Source organism: Aptenodytes patagonicus, chromosome 24 (genome assembly GCF_965638725.1).
Source record: "Aptenodytes patagonicus chromosome 24, bAptPat1.pri.cur, whole genome shotgun sequence".
In the NCBI taxonomy this organism is placed as follows: Eukaryota; Metazoa; Chordata; class Aves; order Sphenisciformes; family Spheniscidae; genus Aptenodytes; species Aptenodytes patagonicus.
The window spans coordinates 4,329,236-4,351,521 of NC_134972.1; the positions used below are offsets into that span (position 1 = coordinate 4,329,236).

The 22,286-nt window shown below is 51.8% G+C and overlaps 3 protein-coding genes across 3 annotated transcripts in view; all 3 read left to right on the top strand.

Annotated features, from left to right (window-relative positions):
- The window catches only part of ADAM9 (ADAM metallopeptidase domain 9), a 29,342-nt gene extending 26,922 nt beyond the window's left edge, over positions 1-2,420 (top strand). Inside the window, exon 22 of the mRNA XM_076358899.1 lies at positions 189-2,420. Within this exon, the coding sequence (XP_076215014.1) occupies positions 189-303 (115 nt within the window). The 3' untranslated portion in view covers positions 304-2,420. The remainder of the gene's footprint in view (positions 1-188) is intronic.
- LOC143170435 (disintegrin and metalloproteinase domain-containing protein 2-like) lies at positions 2,402-12,023 on the top strand. The gene is given in 20 exon segments (XM_076358748.1): positions 2,402-2,537; positions 2,650-2,714; positions 2,999-3,060; positions 3,489-3,567; positions 3,718-3,794; positions 3,987-4,176; positions 4,563-4,628; positions 4,895-4,966; positions 5,997-6,163; positions 6,651-6,732; positions 6,891-7,027; positions 7,613-7,799; positions 8,100-8,189; positions 8,554-8,752; positions 9,566-9,674; positions 10,010-10,193; positions 10,517-10,597; positions 11,292-11,417; positions 11,419-11,681; positions 11,897-12,023. Coding segments are annotated over 20 exon segments (2,499 nt in total).
- Positions 12,024-13,054: 1,031 nt separating this feature from the next.
- On the top strand, positions 13,055-22,242 carry LOC143170436 (disintegrin and metalloproteinase domain-containing protein 2-like). The gene is made up of 19 exons (XM_076358749.1): positions 13,055-13,099; positions 13,214-13,297; positions 13,554-13,615; positions 14,048-14,126; positions 14,617-14,693; positions 14,886-15,082; positions 15,627-15,679; positions 15,906-15,977; positions 16,815-16,981; positions 17,218-17,299; positions 17,458-17,594; positions 18,384-18,563; positions 18,789-18,897; positions 19,442-19,640; positions 20,171-20,279; positions 20,709-20,892; positions 21,140-21,220; positions 21,810-21,918; positions 22,079-22,242. Exons 1-19 carry the CDS (start codon positions 13,055-13,057, stop codon positions 22,240-22,242), a joined length of 2,190 nt encoding a protein of 729 aa, XP_076214864.1.
- The last annotated feature ends 44 nt before the right edge of the window (positions 22,243-22,286 follow it).

Sequence of the window (22,286 nt, forward strand, 5' to 3'; positions counted from 1 at the left end):
GCAGTCTGACCATGGCGTGTTCAAAATGAGTCTTCAGTGCGGAAGCTGAGATTGCGAGAAGCGGTGTAGCTGGCTGGGGGGGAGTCTCCGCAGTGGCCGCGGCGCTCGTGCCAAGGCGAGGGGGAGAGGGACGTGCGTACTGGATGTACTCGCCTGGACTGACGACTCCTCCTCTGTCCCCCTTGTAGGCCGCCACCGCCGCAACAGAAATGTGCACCTCAGGGACCTCCTCCATCACAGCAAAAATGTTTACCTCAGGGACAGTATTTTCCTTCTCGACCGGCACCTTTGCCTCCCAAATAGCTTTTGGCTTCTTTGGGGCCTTCACGTGAGCTGACCTGTTCACTGAGACAGAGCTGAAATTGCAGTTATCCTTCTTGCATTGAGCGGCCCGTGGTAATCCCGGAAAGCCTTCCTTCTGCAGCCTGGGATAAGGCAAATGAGATATTGAAACGAGGAATGTAAAACTTTAAACTAAATACCTCTACCAAAGCTACAGGAACTGAAAACATCTAATCCGTTCTTAGATCTGTCTGAGTATTGTGGCTTTGTAAACTGCAGCAGGGCTGTCCAGCTGGAAGTGGAGCAGCCTGCAGTTAAATAATCTTTGAAGTACAGCACTTGGGAGTTGCTTTCGGTTTCCCCATTTCTGCGATGAGCCCTAATAATGAAATTGTCTGATTTGTTGTCGTCTTTCTAAATGTACAGTGAAGAATTGAAGTAACCCGTACCGTTTTCAAAACAAGGAAATCTGGCCAATTAATTTAAAATTATTTTGCATGGACTGGAAAATGTTACCCATTTACACATTAATGGCACAAGTGAAATAAGGTATCAGTGTACTTTTTCAGAGGAAGATAAATATATTGTAAACATGTTTATGCATGTATATATGTTTATTGATGTGTAATAATGCACTTAAATTCTTACTTTCATGCTGACTGACACTAAGCTGTGCTATATGAGCACTAAGTTTAATGGTTTTAAATTAGTAATTGTGAGTTGCTAAATGAGAATCCTGTACTAATTTCCACTAATATCATGAACGGGCAATGAAGATAAAGGTACGAAAAGACATGGCCATATTTTGGTTTTAAAAAGTGGGGTGCTTTTAGGTTTTAATTTGGGTCTAAAGGCTGAGCAGCGGTCCCTGCAGAACGCTGAGAAGCAAAAAATGCCTATTTGCCTAGACACCTGAGCTTCCCTGAGCACTTTAAACAGGAACCTGTTGACTAATGCAACCTTTTCACCTAATCCTCAAACCTTTTTAGTGTCAGTCAGGATGCTTACAGGCTAACTTGCATTAGATTGGACTGCCATCGTTTCTACACCACTGACTAAACCAGATTTTAAGACTCTTTCCAAAAAGGAGTGTGTAGCATTTGGTGTGCTGGCCAAGGAGCGGAGATCTGTTAAGTGTGATACCGTTGTGCCGTGAGTAGAAACTGGATGCTGGTGGTCACAAATAGAAATCTGTTGCACAAACTTGCTAAAAGTGAAATAAGTACTGAAAAGAGTGCTTGGCTTTTTCACTTTGTGCTAGCCACCGAGTACAAACTCAATCTTTAAAATCCCCCATAATATTGCCAAAAAAAAGTCTTTTCCTCTGTATATACATATATAAAAATATATATATATAGTGTTTGCATTTGCAGTAATAAAATACTTGAACTCCTGTGGTTTCCCATAAACTTAGACTAAGATTTATAACACTATTAAAATATGTAAAATGTCACCTAGAATATCACCAGACGTATTTGTGGGGGTCTTCTGTTTGTTCCAAGATAATCACTTCCTAATTTTTGTTGTGTTCTACTCAGTTTGGGCTGGCTGGCTGTAACGACTAAGCTTTGCAGCTGAACGAGGCCGATGTCCGCGGGAGCCTCTGCCGGCAGCTCGGGACTCGAGTGGCCTGGTTCGGAGGGTGGGGACGAGAGGAGGGAATCCAGGGAATGAAGTCATCCGGGGGAGAGACGCACTTAATTGTATTTGAAGCTGTATGTGTGAACTAAAACTATGCTGAAAATGGTGCCTTTTAATAGATAAAGAGTTTTTATACTTCCAGCATGCACACTAGCAATATTTGCGGGGTGGTGGTGTAGGGCAGTGAACATGCGGTTTTTAGAAGCGATCCTATGGAAAGGAAATAGCTCAGATTTTACATGTGTTGAATACTGAAGATGACTACTGACTTTCTTTTGTAAAGTGTACGCTTATCCCCGTCCCCCGAGTAGGTCTGGAGAAAGCGGAGGCCATGTCCATCTGACACGCGTTTAATCCTTTGCGCTCTGCAGAACCGTCCCCGCTCTCAGCGCGGCGACGCGCGGCGCTCCTGTACCCTCGGGGTCTGACGAAAGGGCTGTTACCGACCCCCTTTGTAAGAAACAAACGAGCAATAAAGATGCCGGTTTTGTACAAGGCGTTCTCGTCTGCCTCTGCTTTCCCGGGCGGGCGGGGCCGAACGGGCGCGGCGGGGCCGTTACCGGCCGGGCAGATGGGGCCGCGCCGGGCGCTGCTGCTGCCGCTGCTGCTGCTGCGTGAGTCCGGCCGGGCCCCCTCGGCCCCCCCCCCGCCCTTGGGGCCGCCCCGCTCCGCCGGGGGCCGGGCTGGGGCCGGGCTCGGCACCGCGCGGGTCTCTCTCCCCTCCAGGCTGGCAGGCGCTGTCCCAGATCGCGGTCCCGCGGCGGCTGCCGGCAAACGCGACGGGAGAGCCGGTACCTCAGCAGGCACATCGCTTCGGGGGTCTGCGGGGGGGGGACTGCGGAGGAGGCTGTGGTCTCCAGCTGCAGGGGAGGGGCGGGGGGGGGCTACAGATGTGCTGGCAGCTGTAACGGAGGCACCGCACCGGTGCTGCCAGCACAGCAAAGGCTGTGTCTGCTCCTTGGGGAAGCACCGAGCTCTTGTGCTTGCCCTCGGTGTTTGTCGTTGCCCTCGGAGCATGCTTTTCCGAAGTCGGTGTCCCTAATTCTTGCTTTCTCTGCTTTTCTGCACGCACAAGGACGCAGTGTCCTACGTCCTCACGATAGAGGGGAGGCCGTACACCCTTCACCTGCAGCAGCAGTAAGTTGGCCCTGGCGTTGCCTCGTCTGACCGCTGCTGTCCCGTTCCCCGGTGGCTGCTGGGCTGTGTGCTCTGTCCCCGGCACGGGATGGTGCCAGGCTGCGGGGCGATTCCCGCCTGTGGGGGTTCACGCTGGCGCTGCTCCCTCGGGCTGTTTCCAGCCTCTGCAGCTGCCGGGATCGTGCCCTGCTGCAGGCACTCCCAAAGCCCGCAGGGGACGTGTGCGTGTGTGCCACGTGCCCGAGTGCCGAGGGGCGGCAGAGGGCTGGAGGAGGGTTTGAGGGATGTTTGTGCCCGTGAGCCCTGGTGCCAGCGGGTTCTGGATCTGCCAGTGCAACAGCGCAGGCTGCAGGACCTGGAAAATAAGCTCAAGAAACTGGGTAAGAGATACTATTTTAAGTGCTTTGCTTTACACCTTTCTTTTGTAGTGTGTTTTTATCTGATGATTTCAGGATTTACGTGTCTAATGAGAAGGGATCTTTGCGCTCTGATTCAACCCATATCAAGGTAACCTTAGATTGCTTTGGGGTTTTTGTACTGTAAGCGTTGCAGCGTAGAGCTGCTGTCCGGTATGTGCGGTTCAGCTGTTTGGGTGACAGGTAAGGGAGTTGCCTTCACGGCCACGGAAGGGGCTCCTTGTCCTCTGTCGTGATGTAGGGAGGCTGCTACTACCGGGGGTACATCGATGGCTTTCCCAGCTCGGCAGTGACCCTCAGCACCTGCTCGGGGCTCAGGTAACGAACCGCCACCTCCCCGCGCCGCCGTGCCCGTTAGTGCTCACAGGCGCTGCCGGGCCTTTGCCGTGGGGGAGCCCAGGGATGCCCCTGCAGCCTCACTCGAAGGCGGCTGGGGCAGCCTCCCCGATGTGGCTGCCAGCGCCCAGTGGCAAATGGCCAGTGACAAATGACGCACCGTCACCATGGCAGGGGCTTGCTGCAGTTTGAGAACGTCAGCTACGGGATTGAGCCCCTGGGTTACTCTCCTGCGTTCGAGCACTTTGTGTATCGAGTGAGTGACGAGAAGACGGCAGGTTCCCTCTTTGCCAACAGCCACCCCGAGAGAGGGCCAGGCGGGCTGACAGCAGAGGAGATGATCTTGACGTTCATCTACCTTGAAGTGAGTGTTGTGCCTGTTCTCGCGGTGGTGCTGATGTCCCCGTCACTCGAGGAGGGGTCTGATCGCGCAGGAAGCTTTGTCCGGTGTTGTCTGGACGGACGGAGATGGGGGGGGGGGGTAGGTTATGAGTGCCAGTGCTTGTGACAGGGTGTCGTGTGGATCGTTACTCATCTAGTGCCTAATGAGAGGCATCACCAAGGTAGAAAGGCTTCTGAAAAAAGTCGGAAATGGCTAAGTTGGAATGGCTTCTTACCTTATGCTAATTTGAAGACAGCATCGAAGCATTGCTTTTGAATGGACACTTGAGTAGTGTAGCAAACCTCGGGAATAAGGTGACTATAGAATGTAGAAATATATATAGCATTGGAGACCATTTTCTTTTTCAGCCACTACCAGCTGCAGCACGATCTCCCAAATACTTTAAAGTGTACGTAGTTTTGGACAAGGCTTTGGTAAGTCCGTGCCAGTCATTTACTCCTTGTGTTTGCCTGACTTCTTATGAGCATAGAAATGGTGCCATTTCCCAGCTTTTATATGTATTTGTTTTCCCTTTTGAAAAGTTACGTGTACTGTGGATTTTGTAGGAAAGAAAGAATGAAAATTCGTAGCTCACGTTTACATGATTGGATGTTGGCAACATGACAGTGTTTCAACATTGTTCTGCTTCATTGTGGTAAATGCCTTGTCTGCTCTTGCGTCCTCTTGGGTTATTTTTCAGTACAACTATATGGGTTCAGACACGAATGCTGCAACGCAGAAGATAATCCAGGTCTTCAATTTGGTCAACAATGTAAGTTTTAAGGTCTGGTTTGTATTGTAGTAAGGTGATGGAGGGGTTTGATGTTAGTAATGGCCACCTATTTCCCAGCTGCTTTTGGTTTTAGGAGGAGCTTATGTAAAAAATTCCAGGTCTTGTCTCGCGACATTCTGGCTGTGATGGCTGGGCATGGCCTGGCAGGAGCTCCTAGCTTCTCGGCAGCCTGGTCCAGACTTGATCAGAGGTGGGCGAGGGGTTTAGTCCCGGTGAGCTAATAAAAAGGTTTGGCTTAGCAACTTAGCAAAATTAGTGAAAATATGCTCTCTTGAAGCTGTAACGGCACTAGCGGCATGGTCCGTGCTAGAGTTACGGTTAGCTGCCTGGGGTGAGTCTTGAACTGCGACAAGTGGGAATCGAGGAAAGTTCTGTTTAGCAGAATGGAGTAGGAATTCGCGGGACCTGGCCACTGCCCCCCCGTTTCCATTTCGCAGTGCAACTGCACCAGGAGCGTGCAGTAAGCTGTCTGGCATCTATAGCCTGTAAAGTGTTTCCCGAGGAGCTTTTCTCTGGACACGTCAATCTGCTACAAACATCCTTCTATATGCGGTGGCAACGTCTCATGCAGATGTACAAAAATGCAGGCAGTTTGCCTTAAGGCAGCCAAAGTCCAATGTTTTGAGGCTTCCTAGATTGTTCCCCTCTCTGTGCTGCAGATCCTGTCTCGATGATCAGCCATACGATTAATCTGTTTCCACTCAGGTGCTTATAAGCAACTCCTAATCCTGTTCTTCACTCTACAGGTGCTGTTATGATTCATGTGTATAATGAGAAGTTATTCACAAAAAAACCCTAAAACCTTCCTATGAAGTTATTAAGCTTTGTTCTCATGCCTCTTGGTATATCTTTTTATTTTTTAGGTTTGTTCATCCTGTTTGTTGTACAGATGTCATTCAGTGACTGACAACAGCAATTGGCTTTTCCTACGTGATTTATTATGTATTGAGCTGTAATTCTGCTCAGAGGAAAGGTATGTGAGCAGGCGTTTCCTCTGTTACGCTTTCAGATGTTTAATCCTGTTAATGTTACCATTGTGCTGTCCTCCCTGGAGCTGTGGACAGAGGAGAATAAAATATCGACGGCAGGGGAAGCAGATGACCTTCTACAGCGATTTTTACAGTGGAAACAGTCATATCTCGCTCTGCGGTCGTATGACATAGCTTATCTATTAGTGTAAGATGAAGGTTTCCTTACTCACTAAAGGTTACATGGTAGAAATCAGTTAAACCAATGTAGGCTGAACTATAAAGATTCCCATGAAAAATGTTTTTTTAAAAGAAACATGTTTCTTACATATTTCCTAATTCCTTAATATTCTGAAAGTTTTTCTTTCGAGACATACCTTCTAGCCGGCCTTTCAGTGGCAATGTAGCATACACGATTGTGCTGCTCGTCCTGGCAGCCCGTGGCTGAGGAGAGGCTCCGCTGCTGCCCTGGAAGGGGACGGCTGCAGCCCCGGTCCCTGCCTGGCACTGGGCACAGGCACCGGCCACCGTGCAGACACTGCCAGCAGCTCCCCTGGGCTGGCGGGGGGCAGTGGGGGACAGTGGAGCAGCCCGGGGGGGACCAAGGGGGACTCAGGCTGTACAGAGCGCCCAGGATTCCCCACTTACCCACAGAAACCGGGGCAACCCGGGTGGTGAGCGTGCATGTGTTTCAGGTACAGGGACCAAGCAGGGTTCGTGGGCGCAACGGCTCCGGGAAAGGCATGTCAGAGAGACGCTGCTGGCGCAGTGGCTGTGGTACGGTGTTGCCTGTCCCCCACCAGCCCACGTGTCCGTGAAGCCGGAGCTCGCCCATGGGTGGGAGGGACAGGGACGGGCAGGAGCATCCGTGGCCGGAGCTGGGGCTTCCGCAGGGAAAGCGCAGCCACGGCAGCCCTGCTCTCTCCTCCCTCCAGTACCAAGGGGCCATGACGCTGGAGTCCTTCTCTGTCCTCCTGGCGCAGCTGCTGGGACGCAGCCTGGGCATCAGCTACGACGACTCCCCAGACTGCCGCTGCCCCGGGCGCATCTGCCTCATGAGCCCAGAGGCGCTGTGAGTTGGTCACGTCCCATCCCTGCCCGCGGCGTTGCCCACGCGCTGTGGGGGCTGCGGTGGCCGGGGCAGATGAGGCGGGTGGGCAGGACGCGCTGGGGGAGATCGGGGTCCCCAGCAGCTGCCAGGTCGGTCCCGCGGCTGTGGCCAGCGCCAGCCAGCTCGTGCAGCCACTTGTCACCCGCCACCTGGCCGAGTGTGTGCGGTGCTGCGGTTGCGTGGTGGGGATGATTGCGGGGTGTCCTCTCATCAGAGGTGTCCTCAACAAATGTCATTCTGTTGCAAAAACTATAAGAAATCAGAAATATCTTCCTTTATTCCTTTAAGAAGGAAAAAAAGAATAATTAAATTAGTGATTCAATGCTTAATTTGAAAGAAGAGACCTTTTCTCTCCAAAAGCAAGGTATTTCTGAATGCTTCTCAGTCTCTGTTAATAATGCATTGTAAAATCTGGTTTGACAAGTGAACAGAAAGACGCCTTGTGCCAGCATCTGAACGAGTCCTTGAATTGCACAGAGATTTTGAGAGAGTGAACAGCGGTAGATGTGGTAACACAAACAAGTATGGATAATCGCTTTATTTCAGACGTTTCAGTGGGGCAAAAGCCTTTAGCAGCTGCAGCATCAGGGACTTCGAAACCTTCCTGAAGCACGATGGAGGCGCGTGCCTTTTCAATAGACCCCGCTTGACCGGACTGTCCTACCGGAGAAAGGCCGTCTGCGGCAACGGTGTCGTGGAGCCCGGCGAGCAGTGTGACTGCGGGTCAGCAGAGGTGGGTGCTGCGGGAATTATGGCTAAATACGTACATTCGTACTGTTCGTACGTTTAGAATAATGAACCCTTGAGACTAAGGGCACAGCTGAAGTAGAGGCCAGCCCAAGAAGGATTATGTCGAGTTTTAGATCGTTTCTATGATGGCATCAATCTGACGGCAGCTTTGCCCGCTTTCTTCTGCCAGATATTGCCCAAGTGTAGCTTTATGGGGAGAAGAAGGAAGAGGAGAACCTCTGTCAGTAAAAACCTCTGGAGGAACAAAAAAGTAGAATAACGTTGTTTTGCGATGTGTCCCCAGGCATGCTTGAAGGATAAATGCTGTACTAAAAGATGTCGGTTTAAGCCGGGAGTGAAATGTTCCTCTGGATTATGTTGTAAGGCATGTCAGGTAAGGCATGTTTTTATAATTATTGCAAGATCATTATTTATTTTTGGAGAAATAGTATGTTCCAGTGCTGAAGGATGGAGACAAACTTTCTGCTGTGCAGTCGGAGAGGTTCCCGGGGAAGGGCTTTCCAGCTCAGCTCCCTGAAACCCCCGGGAGGAATGTTACGGGGGGAAGACTGGGATTGTCACTCCAATGTGAATGTGCTGACCTGCATGCGAGGCGCCTCAGAGGGGGTCCCGAGGGACCGGGGGTGTGTCTCGGGACAGCATCGGGAGGGTCTGTGTGGGGCCTGAGAGGGGACCGCGCTGGTGGGCGTGTAAGGGTGGAGAGAAGAGAGAAGAGTCCTTTCTGCCTCCTCTGCCAGTTCAAGCAGAAAACCTCACAGTGCCGCCCCCCCGCCGATGCGCAGTGTGACCTGCCCGAGTTCTGCAACGGGTCCTCCGCGTCCTGCCCCCCCGACCTGTACGTACAGGACGGGCACGGCTGTGAGCACGGCACCGGCTACTGCTACAAGGGACGCTGCCAGTCTCCGGACCTGCAGTGCCAGCGGCTCTACGGGAGAGGTAGCAGAGGTTGCTCTGGTTGTGCTGGTACTACTGGTACTGCCCAGGTGCAGGAGGTGGCTGCAGTAGTAACGATGCTCAGTTTGTGTCTTTGCTCTCTAATGCATCGATCTCAGGTCGGTCTCATTGTGTCTTTTTAGCCTGGTTTCGGTGGAAATGAGGGTTTGTGTTTGGTTGGTAACTTGCTTCTGATACTTCCCCTGTGAGCCCGAACCCAGTTTCAAGCACCTGTTGAAGCAGGAGGGTTTTTAGGGACTGCACTGGAACGTATCTATTATGAGTGATGAGGCACTGTGCTCCGTGCAAGACTTGTGCCTTGGGTCCTGGCTTCTCCTTGTGCATGCAGTTAGGGGGCAGGAGGGAGAGCAGAGACTGTGGTGCCTGGGAAGGGTGGGGGGCAGTACCCGAAAGGAGGGCAGAGGGGTGGAGTGGGGCACCCGAGGAGGGAAGGGACATAGCTTTAGGAAAGTGTTTCAAGCTCAGTTTTGACTCTGGTTAATATCCACTTCAGCAGCATGTAGTTCTCCCAATTCTCCAGAGATAACAATGAAAACAACAACAAAAAAACCAAGTTATTATCTGTGAGCAAACTTAATCAGAGAGCTAACCTACTGTTTGCTAATCCCATGTTTCTGGAGTTCAGGACTGCTGAGGGTTTGGCAGTTCAGGGACAGGTATTATGTTTTCTCTAATTAGTAAACAGCATCTATGTTCTGCTGTGAACAGGATGAAAAAATAAGAAGTTATTAGATACCATAATATGTCCCTTTGTGTTCCTTTAAATGATAATAAATGTTATTGCTAAACTTGTAGGTTCAAAAAATGCTCCTGTGGCTTGTTACGAGGAACTCAATAGTCAGCGGGACAGATTTGGACACTGCGGGTTCCAGCCCAGACAAGGCTATAAGTCCTGTGCTTGGAGGTATGCTCTAGGGAAAGGGCACTTGCTCTGCTAAAAATGCATATTTAATTGGGACTTTACAGACAAGGAAAGTATCAAGACTCCAGCTGATAGTAAGATTTGTGAAGCAATAAATAGACAGTTATGCGTGAGTTCTCCTTGTTAGTAATATGGCATCTCCCCGTATGTCACAGATCGTCTCTTGGACTTCCCAATCCTGCTTTTTTTTTCTTATCATGCAGTGCTCCAGATTTGTATTGCGCTGTTTAATGTTTCTAGTGTTTCATCAGGTAGTGTGTATATATATATATTTGTGTGTGTGTGTGATACACATCCTATGCAAATCAATTTTATAGGAATCTCCGATGTGGAAAGTTAATCTGCACGTATCCATACAGCACTCCATTCGCATCAGACACTGCCGCTGTTGTTTACGTCCAAGTGCGCGAGCATTTATGTGTATCTTTGGATTATTTGAATGCACCGGCAAGGCTGGATCCTCTTCTGGTTCCGCCAGGTACAAAGTGTGGTTCTGGAAAGGTAAGAAAACATTTTATAATCATCTAAAATGTCAGATATAAATTGTAAATGATAAAAAGGTTTTAGAAATATTTGTTCCTTTGCAGCATAAGTGTACCTGATATTTACAAACGCTGTAAAAACATGTTAACATTGCATTAAAGGTTTGGCATATGTAAGCATTAGACATAACCCAACCCCAAGATAGTAAATGTAGCTTTTTAAAAGCACTGTTGTTTTTTAAGTAGTAGTATATTTTCACTCCCTTTTGAGACATAAGGCTGATGGGCTGAGTGCTGCGATGGTAGAGCAATGCTGAACTGAACTGTTGTGGTTTTTGCTAGGTGTGTATAAACAACACTTGTCACCCACATTCGGTCCTGGGATATGACTGTGACAGCGAAGTGAAGTGCCACGGCCACGGCGTAAGTCACTCCATGCAGCAGGCGTGGTGCTGCGGAGGGCAGGTGGCTTTGTCGTAAAGATTTGCTGTGGCTTGTATGGGAACTGGCTGAAGACCCATTTTAGGCTGATACTCTATAAAATCATGACCTTGTCAGCTAGTACATGGAGTAAAACCATTTAAACTATTGGTCCTAAAACCAGTATAAAAATATCGTGACAGTTTTTATTCACTGAAATGGAGGATTTGATGGTTTGTTTGGTTTATAGAGGGGGGGAAAAAGAAAGCAAAATTGAAGGGACATGCAATTGAGGGCAACGGAGCTTGTGTAGATAAAAAAATGTGTGGTTGCAGGGAGCAGGAGAGCTGCTTTGTGATGCATGGAGGGCTGCTGGGCTCTCTGGACCCCTGCCTGGCTCTGGAGTGGGGATAGCCGGGGCAAGCTGCTCCTGTTTTCTGCTTATCAGACAGAAATGCACGCGGGTTTTGCGGGAGGGTGATGTTTTATGCTTGTTCAATGTCTCAAGGCTATTAGAGCCTGCACTTTATGGTGTGCTCCTTGTCTGATACACTTCCTAAATTGCCGGAATGCCAATAAGTGTGCGTAGCTTTGTCCCAACCCAACCGGTGGCAGCGAGACTGATGCCGGTCTGGGCAGGAGAATCCATTGCATGAATTTATTGCCAACTTTTACCATCCACCCCCGGGCTTTTCAGGTGTGCAATAATAAGAGACATTGCCACTGCCACCCCGGCTGGAAACCCCCCGACTGCCTGCGGAAGGGATCCCGCTTGGGTGGAAGCGTCGACAGCGGCCTCCGGGTGACGGGCGGTGGTTAGTACCCGCAGCGGAGGTGGGGACAGGCGCCGGGCCGGGGTCCCCGGCGCAGGCAGGGAGGGTGGCGGCCCCGGTCCCCCTGCCCGCTGCCAGCTGGGCTGTCTCCTGCCAGGCCTCTCCCTGCTGCGGGCGCTGGAGGACGCGACGCCGGCCTGGCAGGTGCTGGGCTCCTGCCTCCTCCTGCTCGTCCTCGCCGGGGCCATCTGCCTCGTCCTCCGGCGGCAGGCGCTGGGCCGGCGCTGCAGGCGGCAGCCCCCAAGCACGGAGGGGTGAGTGGGGGCCCTCCCCGCCACAGGATCCCTGGGGGGGGGCGGCGGGCGCGGGGTGGGGCCGCGGTGTTCCCCCAGGAGGGGTGAGGTGATCCCCGGGGGAGGGTGGGGGCTGAGGTGGTTCCCTCGGGGGGGGTATGGGGTGATGCCCGGGGGGGCTGTGGCGCTCCCCGAGCCAGGCCGGGGCTGAGGCGCCGCTCCCTGTCTCCGCGCAGCCCCGCCGCCGAGGAGGGCAGCGACGGCCGGGACACGGACACGGAGCCGGAGCCGGAGCTTGAGCCGGAGCCAGACCTGGAGCCGGAGCCAGACCTGGAGCCGGGGCCGCGGCGCGGGCGCGAATAAAGGCGTTGGGTGGAGCCGCGTGTCCGCGCCTCTGTGCGGGGGGCGGCGGGGCCGTTACCGGCCGGGCAGGATGGGGCCGGGCCTGGCGCTGCTGGCCGCGCTGCGTGAGTGAGAGCCCGGGCCGCCCCCCTCGGGCCGCCCCTGCCGCCACCCCGCCCGGGGGAGCCCCCCGCTGCCCCCGCGGCCGGGCAGGCCCCCGGGGCACCCCCCGCGATTCCTGCCAGCGGGATCCCTCCCGGCCGGGCCTGCGGGGACCTCTCGGCCTGGAAACTGACATCACACCCTGGCAGCTGATGTCACGCCCTGGAAACTGACATCATGTGCTGGAAACTGACAGCATGGCCAGGCAGCTGCCCTCAGGCCAGCGGCAGCTCTCCCCACGGTCACTCTCCCCCGACGCCTGAGCCCCGCCAGGCCCCACAGCCCCGGCCGGCGGCAGGGTGTCATGGCTGGTGATGACTCCAGGGAAGGGCCGCCGGGGCCCGGGGCGAGGTTTCCCGGTGTGGGAGCCCGTCTGTCCCAAGGCTGGTGTTGGGCCAGGGCGGGGTTGTTCTTCCTGGCTGCTTGGCAGGGATACGCGGGGGTGATTTTGTCCTCCCAGCACGGCACCCATTCCAGCAGGAGGAGTCCCGTGGAAGGGTTTTATGATTGCTTAGTTTGTGCTTTTTGACAAGTGTTAAATCCTGCTCTCGGGGGCTGAGGGGCTGCAGCCGTTGCTAGCACCCTTTTTCTCCGTGGGCACATTGTGGTGGTTGAGTTTTGTCGATCTGCTAAGTGTGTGAAGCTGTGTGACGTTGGCAACTGTACCGTGGGGACAGTGATGCTCGCAGGGACAGAGCAGGTGGTGTGGCTGCTTCCGAAGTGGGCGTTTGCCCACTTTTGGTTCCTGATGCAAGGTGGGTTTGTTCAGCTGGAGCTTGCTCTCGTGCTCCCATCATACAGTGTTCATATTCCTGGGCTCTGATCCAGCAGTAGTAAGTGCACATAATTTTGTTTTTTCTATGCAAGTGTCTAGATACTTTAAAGTGTGGATGAATGATAGCCGGGTAGAAAGTAGAGTTGGTGAACCTCTGCAGGTAGAGACCACGTCTGTCCACGTGGCTATAAAGGTGTCTGTCACAGGCATATGCAATTCTGACTGTGGCTGACGGGCACAACCGTGGTGATAATAATCTGTGATTATAACTAAGAAACAAATTCTTTCTCTAGGTTCGCAAATGCTGCTGCACATCACAGTTCCCCAGAGGTTGCTCTCAAAAACAGCTGGAGAGATGGTACTTAAGTTATTTTGTGTTTGTGTGTGTGTGCGAGTGGATGTACACGCACAGGAATGTGATGTGCAACAGCCGAGGTGTGACTGGTTAGAGGGACAGTTTTAGGAAACCACGTTCTGCCTGTGCAGCTGATGGGGGGACGACGCTCTGCTGAGCTCTTGTGCTTGCCCTCGGTGTTTGTCGTTGCCCTCGGAGCATGCTTTTCTGAAGTCGGTGTTCCTAATTCTCGCTTTCTCTGCTTTTCTGCACGCACAAGGACACAGTGTCCTACGTCCTCACGATAGAGGGGAGGCCGTACACCCTTCACCTGCAGCAGCAGTAAGTTGGCCCTGGCGTTGCCTTGTCTGACCGCTGCTGTCCCGTTCCCCGGCGGCTGCTGGGCTGTGTGCTCTGTCCCCGGCACGGGATGGTGCCAGGCTGCGGGGCGATTCCCGCCTGTGGGGGTTCACGCTGGCGCTGCTCCCTCGGGCTGTTTCCAGCCTCTGCAGCTGCCGGGATCGTGCCCTGCTGCAGGCACTCCCAAAGCCCGCAGGGGACGTGTGCGTGTGCCACGTGCCCGAGTGCCGAGGGGCGGCAGAGGGCTGGAGGAGGGTTTGAGGGATGTTTGTGCCCGTGAGCCCTGGTGCCAGCGGGTTCTGGATCTGCCAGTGCAACAGCGCAGGCTGCAGGACCTGGAAAATAAGCTCAAGAAACTCTGGGTAAGACCATTTCAGAGCATTTTCAGAGGATTTTATTGGTTTTCTGTTCTAGATTCTTTTTATCTGATGATTTCAGGATTTACACGTATAACGAGAAGGGATCCTTGCACTCTGACTTGCCCCATATCAAGGTAATTGGTGACCTGCTTGGTGTTTGTGTTGCTGCTTTGTTCCAGGGTAGCCTCGCTGTTTGATATTTTGGAGGATGTCACTAGTTACTGCAGGGGAGCAGTTCTTCCCCTCTCTCTCCACATTTTTGCTTCCTAATCACAGCAGGAGGTGCTGGGGTGAAACAAAAAGTTTTCCTTGCAAATGTGTGGTCAGATTGATGTTTGTGAAGGTTTTTGGAGTCGCTGAGTTTGCTTGGTTCAAAGCTTGTAATCCTGACCGTGGCTACCGTTCCTTACGAAGAGACCAGGAGAAGAGCCACCACTCCCCAGCAGTGCGGCTCAGCACAAGGCAGGGCAGTTCCTTATCATGAGGACGCCACATCCTCACACTAGGATTTGTTTCTAATTACTTGGGCCAAGGAGAGATTGTCCACAAAATCCTTGTTGTGCAACTCTGTGGAGTTGCCTTCACGGCCACGGAAGGGGCTCCTTGTCCTCTGTCGTGATGTAGGGAGGCTGCTACTACCGGGGGTACATCGATGGCTTTCCCAGCTCGGCAGTGACCCTCAGCACCTGCTCGGGGCTCAGGTAACGAACCGCCACCTCCCCGCGCCGCCGTGCCCGTTAGTGCTCACAGGCGCTGCCGGGCCTTTGCCGTGGGGGAGCCCAGGGATGCCCCTGCAGCCTCACTCGAAGGCGGCTGGGGCAGCCTCCCCGATGTGGCTGCCAGCGCCCGGTGGCAAATGGCCAGTGACAAATGACGCACCGTCACCGTGGCAGGGGCTTGCTGCAGTTTGAGAACGTCAGCTACGGGATTGAGCCCCTGGGTTACTCTCCTGCGTTCGAGCACTTTGTGTATCGAGTGAGTGACGAGAAGACGGCAGGTTCCCTCTTTGCCAACAGCCACCCCGAGAGAGGGCCAGGCGGGCTGACAGCAGAGGAGATGTCGTACAAAGCACATGGAGATGATGAAGTGAGTGTTGTGCCTGTTCTCGCGGTGGTGCTGATGTCCCCGTCACTCGAGGAGGGGTCTGATCGCGCAGGAAGCTTTGTCCGGTGTTGTCTGGACGGACGCAGATGGGGGGGGGTTTATGAGTGCCAGTGCTTGCGCTGGGGTGTTGCAGGGATCGTTACTCAACTAGTGCCTAATGAGAGGCATCACCAAGGGGTACAAGATTTATTGATGGATTTGTAAAAGTGGGGGTATTTCTCCTTCCAGTTTGCAGATGATTGGCAGCGATGTGCTGGCTACTTCGGCCACGGGGTTCATGGGAGTGTCCCAGGGCCCCGATATTCATCTGAGCCGAGAGCCAATGTTATTAGCAAAAGACTTCAATGTTCTCCTAGGTGTCCTAATATACAGCTTTTGCTTTCTGCGCTGAAAACAGGACTAGCAAATGGCAATGCCTTGTGGAGGGTTTAGTGTCTCAGTCCCCCAGACAAGTCAACATTTCTTATGCCTCATGACTGAAATGAAGAAATGAATTATTAACAGTGAAGAATTTTTTTTTTTCCAGTCAGTGTCCAAATACCAGAGAGAGATGGCACTCCACATAGTTTTGGAAAGGGCTTTGGTAAGTCTGTTTCAGTCAGTTTGTGTTCTGTGTTTATTTTCTTTGCCCTTGCTCGAGCTGCGATAAAGCTTCACCGTGGTTGTCTGCGTGGTCCTGCCTGGCTCTGTACGCTCCGTGCCTTGCGGCCATGTGTCAGTGGGTAGAAGCCACTCTGAGAAATATCACGATAACCTCGTGTGCTTCAGCACGGTAAATAACCTAGATATAATCTCATGTCATTTTTCAGTACGACTACCTGGGTGCAGACGAATATGTTGTCACACAGAAGATAGTTCAGGTCTCCAGCTTGCTCAGCAGTGTAAGTTTTTCCTGGTTTATATGTACCGAGATGGAAATTTCGATGGCTTATTTCAGCCAACTAACGGCTAGGTATTGGTAGGATTTGTCTAATTTTTGAGAAGATAATTATTGAATGTGCTTTCTGGAAATATGGAGTCTCAGCTTGTTAGCTTCTGACTTTTTGGTTTAGTCTGTCAGAGCTCCAAGCTTGTCTAGGACTTGTCCAGACTGGGGTAGGAGGTGTGGAGGGGATTTTGCCCCTCACTGTCCAACACAAACACATGCTTTAAATCAGTGCTGCTCTAGAGTCCCAGCAGTGCCTATTCCTAAAATCTCTGTGACAACACACTGTCCCATAGTACGTGCTCCACCGAGGGACCGTCCTGCACTTAGGCAGATGCCAGCAGCCACCGCTGCTCATTTCCATCTGTCTGTCTTAGGGGAGTGATTTATTGTTTTCCTGCCTGTGTAGTACACAGCTGGGTGAGCATTTGGCTTGAAATCACAGGGAGTGTTGTGTTTCCTCCTGGAAACCTAAAAAAATGCAGACAAGGACAAGTTTATGTATTCTGTACGTTTAATTATTTAATTTCTCTATTCAAGCTTAGGTTGTCTTTGGGTTTATTAGATCCTTCTTGCTGAACTGATTTTTTTTGCTCTTTTGGACACACTTCTGTGTCTTTCAGTTTTGTATTTCCTACACCTTTTTCATGACACTTGTACAAAGCAGCTGATCAGTTGCCAAGTGCTCGTGTCTGTTTTCCTGAAGCAGCGTGGCTGCTAATAAGAACAAACATTTAAACAGCGCTTGAAATGAAACATATGGGAGCAGCCACTTCTCTTGTTAAACTTTCAGATGTTCAGGTCTCTTAATCTAACAGTTACACTGTCCTCCATGGAGGTCTGGATGGATAACAGTACATTTAAGACAACAGGGGATGGAGAAGAAGTGCTGGTGCGGCTGTTGGAGTGGAAGCAGACAAGCCCCGCTCTGCAGCCCCATGAAGTGCCGTATCTGCTCCTGTAAGAATAAATTGTCATCATTATTTAAGAGCAGACAACCTGCTGAATGCATGTACTTTTGAACAATAGACTTCGCTATGACTGTGATGCCTCTTGTAAAAATTGAGAGTGCAATGAGGTATTGCAAACAAAAAGTGAGCCCTACCCGAGCTTGGCATGATCAGCTGGCTCTGGCCGGGGCTGGCAGCGAGGGGGTGTCCCGGGCTGGATGGCTGGTGAGCACACGTGTGTTTCAGGTACAGGGACCAAGCAGGGTTCGTGGGCGCAACGGCTCCGGGAAAGGCATGTCAGAGAGACGCTGCTGGCGCAGTGGCCGTGGTACGGTGTTGCCTGTCCCCCACCAGCCCACGTGTCCGTGAAGCCGGAGCTCGCCCATGGGTGGGAGGGACAGTGACGGGCAGGAGCATCCGTGGCCGGAGCTGGGGCTTCCGCAGGGAAAGCGCAGCCACGGCAGCCCTGCTCTCTCCTCCCTCCAGTACCAAGGGGCCGTGACGCTGGAGTCCTTCTCTGTCCTCCTGGCGCAGCTGCTGGGACGCAGCCTGGGCATCAGCTACGACGACTCCCCAGACTGCCGCTGCCCCGGGCGCATCTGCCTCATGAGCCCAGAGGCGCTGTGAGTTGGTCACGTCCCATCCCTGCCTGCGGCGTTGCCCACGCGCTGTGGGGGCTGCGGTGGCCGGGGCAGATGAGGCGGGTGGGCAGGACGCGCTGGGGGAGATCAGGGTCCCCAGCAGCTGCCAGGTCGGTCTCGCGGCTGTGGCCAGCGCCAGCCAGCTCGTGCAGCCACTTGTCACCCGCCACCTGGCCAAGCGTGTGCGGTACCGCAGTGTTAGGAGTTAAAATAAAAACGTGTTTTAATTACTAGAAATCTTGAGATATTTTGGCCTTCCACTTTATTATCTCAGCCATAAAAAATGCAATGTTTGTGTTAGTGAATATTTTTGAGAAGTAGTAGTTGTATTTGCTTTAAATGAGCATGCTCTTCCAGCACTTCTGCCTGTGTTATTAGTCATACATGATTTGAGTCATTTTACAAAATGATTGCATGTTGAATATACTTTAAAATAGCATGTCTAGACTGATGTCCTAAAAGGAACTTAAAACATTGTGAGAAAAAAATGGAGTTGTTCTTAGTATAGGAACGATAAAGTATAAAGTAGTGGTTTGACTTGAGAAATGGACACTTTTAGTTTCAAAAGCAAGGTATTTCTGAATGCTTCTCAGTCTCTGTTAATAATGCATTGTAAAATCTGGTTTGACAAGTGAACAGAAAGACGCCCAGGGGACCATTTCGCCTTGTGCCAGCATCTGAACGAGTCCTTGAATTGCACAGAGATTTTGAGAGAGTGAACAGCGGTAGATGTGGTAACACAAACAAGTATGGATAATCGCTTTATTTCAGACGTTTCAGTGGGGCAAAAGCCTTTAGCAGCTGCAGCATCAGGGACTTCGAAACCTTCCTGAAGCAGAACAGGGACTGCCCTTTCATCAGGCATGCTCTGCGTCAGCCTTCCTACCGCGCAGCCATCTGCGGCAACAGCATCGTGGAGCCTGGCGAGCAGTGCGACTGCGGGGCACCAGAGGTGGGTGCCGCACTCCGGCGGAGGGTTGAACTTTCTTCTGGTCCTGAGAGCGGCTGTCAGCTGGAAGTGGTCTTAGGTGCTGTATAAAGCATTTCTGTGGTAACACGCAGAAGTGCAGCATTGCTGCTCTTCCCTCAGCTCCTCCGAGGCGTGCTGTTTGTTAGGAGGATGGGGCTCAGAGCAAGCAGTCATCCTGCAGATGGGGAAATTTGCAGCAAATAATGATTTCTGGTGTGTTTGCAGGCCTGTGCATTAGACAAATGCTGTACTCCCCAGTGTAACTTCAAACCAGGAATGAAGTGCTCCTTGGGATTATGCTGTGAAAATTGCCAGGTAAGGTGTGTTCATAATTGGCAGAAGTTAAGCCATTTTAAAACTTTGGAGCAGTAGTAGTTTCTATAACAGCACTGTCAACCAGCTTTCTGGTTTTGCTCAGACGGGTATCTCCAAAAAAACTTAATGATATTTGTGCTGCCTTTTGTCTCCTCTGGATTATGTTGTAAGGCATGTCAGGTAAGGCATGTTTTTATAATTATTGCAAGATCATTATTTATTTTTGGAGAAATAGTATGTTCCAGTGCTGAAGGATGGAGACAAACTTTCTGCTGTGCAGTCGGAGAGGTTCCCGGGGAAGGGCTTTCCAGCTCAGCTCCCTGAAACCCCCGGGAGGAATGTTACGGGGGGAAGACTGGGATTGTCACTCCAATGTGAATGTGCTGACCTGCGTGCGAGGCGCCTCAGAGGGGGTCCCGAGGGACCGGGGGTGTGTCTCGGGACAGCATCGGGAGGGTCTGTGTGGGGCCTGAGAGGGGACCGTGCTGGTGGGTGTGTAAGGGTGGAGAGAAGAGAGAAGAGTCCTTTCTGCCTCCTCTGCCAGTTCAAGCAGAAAACCTCACAGTGCCGCCCCCCCGCCGATGCGCAGTGTGACCTGCCCGAGTTCTGCAACGGGTCCTCCGCGTCCTGCCCCCCCGACCTGTACGTACAGGACGGGCACGGCTGTGAGCACGGCACCGGCTACTGCTACAAGGGACGCTGCCAGTCTCCGGACCTGCAGTGCCAGCGGCTCTATGGGAAAGGTAACAGGCTGCTCTGTCGTCACGAGTACTAAGGTTGAGCTCCAGGGCTGTTCTAGGGCAGAAGGCGGCATCCAAGCACAATGGATGCCCACCCTCTCTCTTGCATGAAATTGGGGAAGTTGGGGACCGCTGGGAGTATGCAGCGTAAGGAAGAGCAGAGGAGACTGCAGGATGGATTTCCCGTGCTTGCGGAGAGGGGAAGGGAATGGGCCATCAGAAGAGGGTGACGGTTTCCATGGGGATTTCAGGCTGGCACAGCCAGTCATGCACACCTCACTGCCTCCTCAGAGAGCAGGACGAGCCAGAAACATACCCTGATGTTGTTGTGGAAGGTGTTTTGGACTGGTCAGGCCATTCCACTGTCTGTGAGATCTGTCCCACAACCCGAACGGAGGTGGCTAGCGATGGGACTGGAGCGGTAGCCAAGTATTCCTCTGTCAGAGGCCAGAACTGATAAGCGTTAGAGGCAACAGAGGTATCTTAGTCTGTATTACCCTCAGTGGTAATCAGTATTATTTCTAAACTTCCAGGTGCAAAAAATGCTCCTTTGGCCTGTTACGAAGAAGTCAACAGTCAGCAGGATAGGTTTGGACACTGTGGCAACCACCCGAAGGATGGCTATCAGCCCTGTTCCTGGCCGTAAGTTTCAAGGGAATGCAAAGTATTGAATTGGGAACATATACTTAATTTGTGCTTCCCTTCACTGTTGATGCAAAGTAATAATCTGTGAGAAGGTTGCCTTCGGTATGTTTTTCTTTTGCTGGGTGGAATTGACTTGCAATATTCACTCTAGGCATTCTTTAGAGAAACGGTGTTGTAGAGAAACTGGAGACTTCCAAAGGCAACTTCAGCACACACCTAATTGTGCGAGCATTTAATGTTCTGATGGTTCATAGGACAGCTTCTCCCTTGGTATCAAGGGTTCAACTCTTCTGAAACTTCATGTGCTTGTGTTTTTATTTTGTCTAAATCCCCCTCCCCGAGTTGTGCACCTCAATGTCTCCAGCACTGTGATCAATCAGGTGCTGTGCATACTGTTCTAATTTATTGTGCTAATGACTTTTTTAGGAATCTGGGATGTGGAAAGTTAGTATGTACATACCCAAATCGTATTCCCTTCACAAAAGTCAAGGGTGCCATAATTTATGCTCAAGTGCAAGAACACCTGTGCGTGTCTTTCGATTTTATGCATGGACCCACAGCTCTAGATCCTCTCCTGGTGAAAGACGGAACAAAATGTGGTCCTGGAAAGGTAAGAAATATTGCACAAGCATCTGGAAATGGTATATAATTCTCATGACCGTAACAGTTTTAGAAATAGTTGCCGTTTTGCAGTATGAGTTAAAGGTGCTCTGTACTTAGGTTTTTAGTAATTATTACCTGTGCTATTGACTTTTGGTGATTCTTTAGGGCTAGGAATCCTTTTTAGAGTTATGGCAAGCATGGTAAAGGGTGACGAAAAAGTGCCCAGCAGGATTTTTTTCCGTTCGGTCTTTCAGGTTTGTATGAATGGCACGTGCCACCCGCATTCAGTCCTGAAGTATGACTGCAACGTGCAGAAAAAATGCCACGGGCATGGAGTAAGTAACAGCAATGCAGTTAAATTAGTGTTATTGGTTTGACAAATATTGCTGAAGCAGTTCTGGTAAAATGCCCACTGGGGCTTGTCTGTGAATTGCCTAGACCTGTGTTTTGGGCTAGCACTTTTCCTCTGAAATCATCACGCAGTAACAAGTTATTGTGGGAGAAATTAAGTGAGACTACCTAACTTACTTTCTGTCCCAAGTGAAAAATAAGTGAGATAAAGGGGCTTGGAGTATTTGTTTGTCTAGATTAGCAGAAAACTGGAAAAGAGCCTCTAGAGAGGATTTAACCGCACATAACTGAAGTAGTGTTGGAAACGATCAGCATAGCTGTGCAAGGCGAGAGGCAGCATGGTGAACCGTGGAGTGGGAACACAGGGGAAGGCTGAGCAGGGGTCTCACACAGCGGTGTGGAGGGGTGTTGGCAGGCTGGTTGTGACTGCAGCATGGGAGCAGGCTGTGCAGTGGTGTGCGGAGGAGAGCAGGGGCGGGTGGGAAAGCAGCAATCTGGATGGAGATGGAGCACTGTTCCTCAGTAGGGGTTTTTACAGTGAGGAATGCTTTCTGCCCGCCCTGGTGTTGGCAGGTGTGCAATAACAAGAAGAACTGCCACTGTGATCCGGGCTGGAACCCCCCCAAGTGCAAGACTCAAGGATCTTCTGTAGGCGGCAGCATTGACAGCATGCTGGGCCCTGGTGAGTGCTGCAGCCGGGCTCTGGGTGCCCCGTGGTTTTACCAGGTGCGATGGCAGGTCCCACGGCCCCACAAATGGCCTGGTCAGGCTCACGGCTGAGCAGACGGTCTGTGGCATGGCCCAGCTCTTAGCCGGAGCTGTACGTTTGCTTCTCTCCCTAGATCATACCGCAAAAAGCTCTGCCCTGGCTGTGCTGAATAACTGGCGGCTGCTGCTGAGCTTCGGCATCGTCCTCCTCACCCTGGTCTGTGGCACCATCATGATGACAAAGTGGAGCCGGCTGAAAAGATTCTGTGCAAGGAGGGGATTGCAAATGGATGGGTAAGTTGATATGAGTTACTTAATGCAAATCCCCCGTTCTGGGTGTGG

What these genes read in the sequence shown, in the direction of transcription:
- LOC143170436 (XM_076358749.1), top strand. Translation starts at nt 13,055, where the DNA reads ATGAATGATAGCCGGGTAGAAAGTAGAGTTGGTGAACCTCTGCAG. An exon ending in AGCACCTGCTCGGGGCTCAG is followed by an intron (nt 14,694 to 14,885) that starts GTAACGAACCGC and finishes TCACCGTGGCAG; the next exon opens with GGGCTTGCTGCAGTTTGAGA. An exon ending in TATCAGCCCTGTTCCTGGCC is followed by an intron (nt 20,280 to 20,708) that starts GTAAGTTTCAAG and finishes TGACTTTTTTAG; the next exon opens with GAATCTGGGATGTGGAAAGT.